This window comes from Rhincodon typus, chromosome 39 (genome assembly GCF_021869965.1).
Source record: "Rhincodon typus isolate 14 chromosome 39, sRhiTyp1.1, whole genome shotgun sequence".
In the NCBI taxonomy this organism is placed as follows: Eukaryota; Metazoa; Chordata; class Chondrichthyes; order Orectolobiformes; family Rhincodontidae; genus Rhincodon; species Rhincodon typus.
In genome coordinates, this window is record NC_063370.1 from 4799058 (window position 1) to 4807763 (window position 8706).

Sequence of the window (8706 nt, forward strand, 5' to 3'; positions counted from 1 at the left end):
TGATCCCGACAAGAGCTCCCAATTTGTTATGGACCAGACTAAATCCCCTCAAAATATATTAAGAAGATAGCCTAGACCCTAACCATTTTTTACTTTAAAGGTAAGTGTAAGGCATTGCATTCCAGATGCAATGCGATTGGTCAAACTATTCAACTTTGTGCAAAACAGACTTTATTTTTATACTACAGTTAAAATACAGACAAAATAAAAGAATTGGCTTAACTGTAACTATCAAAATGCTTAACAAAATAACAAATAACAAATTAACTACTACAAATTAACTATTCCAACATAGTAACATTCCATAAACACATCCTTGGCAAAGGCAAATTCAGTAAAATAGATTGTCTTGCATGCAATTCCAGCAGCAGAAAGAGAACCCCAGCTTTTAGCTGTAACAGAAAGAGGAATAAGGGTTTCCATATCCAGCTTCAGGACCCCAGCAACTGCTACTGAAAGCTAAAACTGAAAATCATGATTCTGTTGGAGCTTGACTGCACCCATTCAGGCTGCTTCTGTTGTTCTAACTTTAAAAAAAACCAAGGCCTCACAAGCTGTTAACTTTATTGGCTTTGAGCAGACTGTTTGGTACATCTGTCTCAACCTTTCTTCATAAAAAAGATCAGGACCAACTATAATGTCTTCACATAACATGCACTGCACTTAGCAAAGACTCAACCAGAGCCTCCCCAGTCCTAAGGCAAAGGCGTGTGGGTGGTAAAGGAAATCCAAGACCAGACAGAACACACAGATGGAAAAACGCACACATACATACACTCAGTGTGCATGTTTCAACTGAACAAACAGGCCACAGCCTTTCCCTAGTTCGTTCCTCAGGACTATATCATGACCAATCAGTCAATATTCCTACTTTAAAATGAACAACGTTTGACAGTTAACTTTCAGTCATCATTTAACTGGGGCATTCTCCATGGCAACACTTCTATCAACCAGAGACCACTTGCAAACCAATCAGCTGTTCTTACATTGTTTAAAAAATGTTATTGCCCTTTTCTTTTGTATTCTTGTCCTGTTGAGTGCAAGGCTGGAAGCTTGACAAAATTTGTATTGTTTCAATATTCAACTCCTGTACTACCAAATGATCATTTAAACAGACAATATGATGTCTCCCAATTCACCACATCCTGCACTTACTTAAAACCTGTTACATGCAAAGTTTTCTAGTTCTGACACAGGGACACATTGAAATGTTATGTCAGTTTGTTTCTTCACAGATGCTGTCAAACCCACAAAGCGTTTTTTTTTCCCCAGCATTTCCTGTTTTCATTTCTGATTATTAGAATCCACAGTACAGGAGTACTGAAAAGAGTAATCTCAACTTTGCTGTTGGTGCCCTCTTCTGGAATGTTGGCAGAACAAATCTGTTTCAGTGCATTTAGGTCCTTCATACAAAAGTCATTCTAGAATTTGCTGCCCAAAGGCAGGTCTCAACCACAGTGTCATGACCCTAACCGTCTGTCGGGCAAGGAGGTAGGTACTGAATCCACCACAGTTGACAAGGGATCAAACCCCGTGCTGTTGGTACCAGTCTGCTCCACAAGGGCCATCCAGACAACTAACCAACCTCTGCAACTCCACAAAAGGAACCTAGACGTTTTCATGCATGCTGTAGCCTGGAGCAATGGATAGTGAAGGTACATACGAACACAGGAATTAAGAGCAGGGTAGGCCATTCAACGCTTTGAGTGTACTCTGCCATTTACTAAGTCATGGCTGAGTTGATAGTGGCTTCAACTCCACATTCCTGCCTTCTCCAATAATCTAGAAACATGGAATCTAAGAGCAGGAATAGGCCATCCTGCCTTTGAGCCTACTCCGCCACTCAATATGATCATAGCTGATCATCCAACTCATTATCCTATTCCCACTTTCTGCCCATACCTTTTAATCCTAAGAACTGTATCTACATCTTTCTTGAAAGTCTTCAATGTTTTGGCCTCAACCTTTGCTAGTGAATAATCTATCCACCTCTGCCTTTAAAATATTCAGTGATCCCACCTCCGGCGCTCATGGGAAGAAGAATGTTCCACAAACCCACGACCTTTGGAAAGAAAAAGCATTTCTCCACCTCTCTGTCTTTACCCTCTTTCCAGGACTGTCTTATGGTCTTACTGCCTGCCTTTGGATTGCATTGGAGGGATTTGTAGGTTAATGTTCAACCAATGGTTTTTTTGAAAGCTGCTTTATATCTTAATTTCTCCTGTTTAAATGATTCACAAGATTGGACAATTGATTCTGCAATGAAGGAGGTTTTCTTTTGTCATTGGCAATCACTCCCCAGTGAGTATGATTGTCCATCTAGGAAATTCCACGTCACTGGTCGTGGATTCTGTGTGAATGATGATCCCAATCCATTGCTGCATCTCTGACCATTTGGCAGGTGTTTTGGGAGATGGAAGCAGTCCTTATCCTTGAGATCATTGGAAATCCTTTCTCCAGCTCCTATGCTGTATTTCCTCTTGCTGATGGGTGGTTCTCAAAAACATTGTGTTCCTTTATACAGGATATTCCTCCAAGTCAGTTTCTTCTGAACAAGGGTCTCCCTTGAGTTGACATCTGTGTTGCATTTCTTGAGGGAAGCCTTCAAGGGACGTTTTGAAATGCTTCCTTTGTCCTCCTGTCATTCAAGTACTTTCCTTGAGCTGGGTGAAGAGGATTTGGTTTGGTAGTCAAAACTCAGGCATTCCAAGCATTTCGCTGACCCAGCAGAGTTGGTTTTGGAAGACCATGATCTTACTGCTGGTGCTGTTAGCTGCTTCAAAGATGCTGGTGTCCTCCTGGTTGGTGATGAGAATTCATCTCAAATAGCATTGATTGTACTTTTCAAGGGTCTTGCAGTGGTGTCTGTATGTAATTCATGTTTTGGAGCCATACAGAAGAGTTGGACGGATGACTGCATTACTCACAAGGATCATGGTTTAAGAGTGGGATATACAGGTCATCAAAGACTCTACTCTCATCCTCAGGCGTCCGAAGGCCGTGCTCACAGATTGAGTGCGATATTGAATCTTGACATTGTTGTCAGCTTTAGATGAGAGGTAGTTACCTAGGTAAAGAAGATGTTCCACGTTTGGGAAGATTTCTCCATTGATCTTAATGAAGGAAAGGACCAGAACTTGACTTGGGAAGGATTGATAAAGGAGTTGTGTCTTCATGAGATTGAGGTGAGACCAATTCTTTGATATGCATCTGCAAAGGCATTGAGCAAGCCTAGATTCTCTTCCAAGAGTACAGAGATTGTACTGTTATTGGAGAGTCTCTTCTGACAATATTTCAATTGTAGTATTCTTTAATTAAACCACTCTGGCATAAAGGAAGGATTGTACTTATATTGCGCTTCATTACATCAGCCTCAAAGAGTATTACGGTCAATCAAAGTACTTTTCAAAGTACTGTCTCTGTTGCACTGTAGGAAACACTGTCTGTATTTTTAAAGTTCATTGAGGAGAAGGGGCTCAGTGGTTAGCACTGCTGCCTTACAATGGCAGAGACCCAGGTTCAATTCCACCTTTGGGTCACTGTACATGTGGAGTTTGCACATTCTCCCTGTGTCTGCATGGGTTTCCCTTGGGTGCTTTCCTCCCACAGTCCAAAGATGTGCAGGTTGGGTGATTGACCATGTTAAATTTCCCATAAATGCCTGGGGATGTGTAGCTAAGGTGGATTGGCATGGGAAATACAAGGTTACAGGGATAGAGTAGGGGAGTGGCTCTGGGTGGAATACTCTTCGGAAAGTCACTGTGGACTCAATGGGCTGAATGGCCTGCTTTCGCACTGTAAGGATTCTGTCATTCTATGTGGGCATCGCTGGCTAGACCAGTAATTATTGCCCATCCCTCACTGCCCTTAAGAAGGTGATGGTGAGCTGGCAAGCTGCCTTCATGAAGCACTGTAGGCCATTATGCCTTTAAGGAGGGAATTCCAGGAATTTGACCCATAATACTAAAGGAATGGCGATATAATTCCAAGTCAGGATGGTGAGTGGCTTGGAGAGGAACTTGGAGATGGTATCCCTATGTATTTGTTGCCCATGTCCTTCTAGATGGTAGTGGTTGAGGGTTTGGAAGGTGCTGTCTAAAGAATCTTTGTGAATTTCTGCAGTGCATCTTGCTGCTACGGTGCGTTGGTGATGGAGGGAATGAATGTTCTAATTAAGCAAGCTGCTTAGTCCTGGATCATGTCGAGCTTCTTGAGTGTTGTTAAAGCTGCAATCAGGCAAGTGGGAATTATTCTATCACACTGCTGACTTGTATTTTGTAGATGGTGGACAAGTTTTGGGGAGTCAGGAGGTGATTTACTCACTGCAGGATTTCCAGCCTCTGACCTGCTCTTATAGCCACAGCATTTATATAGCTCATCTAATTCTGTGTCTCCTGTCAAAGCAGTGGAACTGTAAGTTGTTACCACCGACCTCATTGTTTTGTGTCTGTTGTTGCTGCCTCTCCCTCACTGCCCTGTTGTGTGTTACCTTCACCGTCCCACTCGTCTACCCATCCTGCTTGCTTGAGCAGGTTAGATATTGAGGCTGTGGGGAAGGCAGTGGTTTTGCACACTGTTTATAAATTAAAGATTTAAATAAAAATAATTGAGGCCAATTTATTAAACTTGGCAATGCAGGGAATCTTTACGTGAAGGGAGTTTCACTAATAAACCTGGGCTGACAAGCAAGATAAAGGTAAAATTACCTGCTAATGAGGTCACAGGCACTGCAACTGCATTGTCGGTGAGTTCACCCTCTGCAGCAACTGCAATGATGATGACACGAGATGCCTTTTCTGTGATGTTGGTTGAGGGATAAATATTGGCCAGGACACTGGGGAGAACGTCCTACTCTTCTTCACTCTAGTGCCATGAATTAAAACAAAGAACTGCAGTTGCTGGAAATCTGAAACAAAAACAGAAATTGCTGGAGATTCCCAGCAGGTCTGGCAGCATCTGCCATATATCTGCCTGAGGGGGCTGATGGCTTGAAGTTTGATTCTGAAAAACAGCACTTTCGATAATGTAGCCTTCTTTCAGTAAAGCAGTGGTTAAGTGTCAGCATAAAATGAGTGCACAATGGAAATGATAACTGCGAGAAAATTCAGCATTGTGGTTAGAAACTGCATTTGTACCATTTTCTTCAGATTCCCAAAACAAGAAGGACATACCTGACAGAAACTCAAACCACAGAATCTTGGGCTGCAAGGACAATGCCAGGAACATTACATTACTGTCAACAATCCTGCACAGGTTAAAAGTCAGACTGTGCATTTATCATAAACAAATGCATTTACTTGAAATTATTCTGACCTTGAGAATATGGGAATTTTGGAAAACAGAGATGCATTATGTGTCAGATGGAATTTGACTGATTCAGTATTTTGCTCTTCATGTTCTGACCCTATATTCACATTGTCAACACTTCTACATCTGTAACACTGTCTGCCTTAACCTGTACCTCAGCTTATCTGCTGCTGCAAGTCTCGGTCATGCTTAGTACCTCTAAACTTTATGATTCTTTTTCACACAGAGGGTGGTATATGTATGGAAGGATCTGCCAGAGGAAGTGGTGGAGGCTGGTACAATTGCAGCATTTAAAAGGCATCTAGATGGGTACATGAATAGGAAAATTTTAGAGGGATATGGGTCAAATGCTGACAATTGGGACTAGATTAATTTAAGATATCTGGTTGGCATGGACGGGTCGGACCAAAGGTTCTGTTTCCATGCCATACAGCTCTATGACTCGAAATCTGCGCTTTCCTAATTATGGCCTCTTTTGCATTCCTTATTATAACTGTTCCACCATTAGGCCACTATGCCTTAAATTGCCTAAGCCTCAAGCTCTTTAATTCCCACCCTAAACCTCTCCACCTTGCTTTCCTCCTTTAAGACACTTAAAATCTACCACTCTGACCAAGCTTTTGGTCATCTGACCTAATATCTCCTTATGTGACTCGGTATCATAAATGCTGCTGTGAACAACTTGGGACCTCTCATCAAGTTGAATAAATGTTATATAAATGTTAATTGCCATTGAGAGGTGTCTAACTGATTTCTGGAAGACTTTATTTAAGGCCGTTTCCTCACAAAATGCACTTGAACTATGTCCTCAAAACAGAAACATCAAATTAGACACAGTTTATGCCAAACTCCCATAAACAATAGCCAGCTCCCATCAATTAATGAACAGCCAACCTTATGATTTAATTTTTTATCATATCTATTTAATATTACTTTTCATGGGAAAATTTTGAAATTACAAAGATCAGAATCAAACATCTTGTGACATTAAGATTGCAATAGAAAAAAAACATATCATGCCTACCCCTAGAATGCAGAATTATCAAACATAAGTGAAAAAAACACACAAAAATAAAATGCATTGTGATCTGAATGCATATCTTACAGATTGCCTGATAGAAGCAGGTCCGAGTGTTTCCTGCTCAGAGTATTGTACTGTAAATTAGGTTTTGTTACAAAACCATGTATTGTATAAATTCTCCCCATTTTTTTAAAATGTTTGCTGGTATGAAAAAGAAACGAATTTTACAAAAAACACCACGGAAAGTTAGTTAACATCACAACAAAGATTCCTTTTTTTCCCCCGGACATACAAATACAGAAGACCTAAAACCTCTTTTCGAAACAATCAAGATTATATGCTCAATGTTGCAGCCTACTATGAATAAGAATAAGAAAAAAAATGATAGCCTTTTGCTAATAATACAGAGGACCCACGGTAAAACATGATTTTTCTCTTTTCTTCCTCTTTCGCTTTTAAGCACGTTCCCCTCTAATACGACGGGCCAGTTGTATGTCCTTCGGCATGATGGTGACACGTTTGGCATGGATGGCACACAGATTGGTGTCTTCAAACAGACCAACCAAGTATGCCTCACTGGCCTCCTGCAAAATAAGGGAGGAAAGCAGTCACTAGATCACTCTTACAGACTTATCTCAAGGTTAATTTTGGGTAGACTAACAAGGCAAGAGAGTACAAGATGAATGGTAGAACCCTATGATGGAGAATATCAGAAGAATATTCGTAGGCTTGTTCATAGATTGTTGAAGGCAACAGGACAGCTGGATACGGTTGTCATGAGGTACTTCTCGTTATTAATCGTGAGGTATTTCTCGTTATTAATCAAAGGATTGAATACAAAAGCTGGGAAATTATGATAGAGCTGCATAATATATTAGACTACAGCTGGAGTATTGTGTGTAGTTGTGGTCACCATGCTATAGGAAGAATATGATTGCATTAAAAAGGGTGCAGAGGAGATTCACCAGGATGTTGCCTCGGCTGGAGTCATTTAGATAAGAAATGAGACTAGATGGGCCGCAATTGATTTCTTTAGAGCACAGAAGGCTGAGGGGGGACCTGACTGACGTGTACAAATTCATGAAGGGCACAGATAGGGTAGATACGAAGAAACCTTTCCCCCACAGTAGAGGGTTCAACAACCAGGGGGCATATATTTAAGGTAATCGGAGAGGTTTAGAGGGGATTTAACAGAAAATTTAACCAATGTGTGTTGGGTATCTGGAACTCACTACCTGAAAGGCAGGAAGCCTCAGTGTTTAAGATGTATTTGGATGATCATTTGAAGTGCCATTGCATGGAAAGCTACGGAACGTGTGTTGGAAAATGGGACTAAAGTAAATAGGTGGTTGGTGACTGGTAAGGACAGTATGGCAGAAAGGCTTCCTTCCATGCTGTGTATCTCTATGACTCTGAACCAATGCTCTGTATCCACTGCTGGTGTGTCTGACAGCAATGAACCAGTTACGTTACCTAGAACTGACAGCACAGAAACCAACCATCTAACCCAAATGGTTCGTGCTGGTGTCTTGTCAAAGCACTGTATACAGGATCAGAGAGGTTTTGTAGGCTTCGTCCATCCTCTCATCAGCAGTTTTCTGTTCTTTTGCCTTGTATTATAAGGCTTCATCCAAAAGTAAATCTATGCTCCTCGGCCTACACGTGCTGTCCTCTGAACAGCACATCCTCACCCAAGAGCAGAGAATTGCACGCCCTGGAGCATTTCAACACTTCAGCCTATTCATCACTAATCTTATTCTGAACCAAGCTGCGCTTACCTGCAGAGCCCCACAGCAGGTGCTTACCTGTAGAACACTGATATGCATACCTGCAGAGCTCCGGTCGCAAGAGTGCATACCTGCAGAGCTCCAGTAGCAAGAGTGCTTACCTGCAGAGCTCCGGTAGCAAGAGTGCTTACCTGCAGAGCACTGGTAGCAGGAGTGTATACCTGCAGAGCTCCAGTAGCAGAAGAGTATACCTGCAGAGCACCGGTAGTAAGAGTGTATACCTACAGAGCACCGGTAGCAAGAGTGTATACCTGCAGAGCTCCAGTAGCAGGAGTGCTTACCTGCAGAGCACTGGTAGCAAGAGTGTATACCTGCAGAGCACTGCTAGCAGGATAGTATACCTGCAGAGCTCCAGTAGCAGGAATGCTTACCTGCAGAGTACTGGTAACAAGAGTGTGTACCTGCAGAGCACTGGTAGCAGGAATGTATACCTGCAGAGCTCCAGTAGCAGGAATGCTTACCTGCAGAGTACTGGTAACAAGAGTGTATACCTGCAGAGCACTGCCAGCAGGATAGTATACCTGCAGAGCTCCGGTAGCAGGAATGCTTACCTGCAGAGCACCGGTAGCAAGAGTGCTTACCTGCAGAGCA

At 42.1% G+C, this 8706-nt stretch overlaps 1 protein-coding gene across 2 annotated transcripts in view; it reads right to left on the bottom strand.

Moving 5' to 3' along the window:
• Positions 1 to 6208: 6208 nt before the first annotated feature.
• Positions 6209 to 8706, bottom strand: part of h3f3c (H3 histone, family 3C) — a 9093-nt gene continuing 6595 nt past the window's right edge. For both annotated transcript variants that reach the window (XM_020535348.2, XM_048618270.1), the window contains exon 4: positions 6209 to 6912. In XM_020535348.2, the coding sequence (XP_020390937.1) occupies positions 6784 to 6912 (129 nt within the window). In that variant the 3' untranslated portion in view covers positions 6209 to 6783. The remainder of the gene's footprint in view (positions 6913 to 8706) is intronic.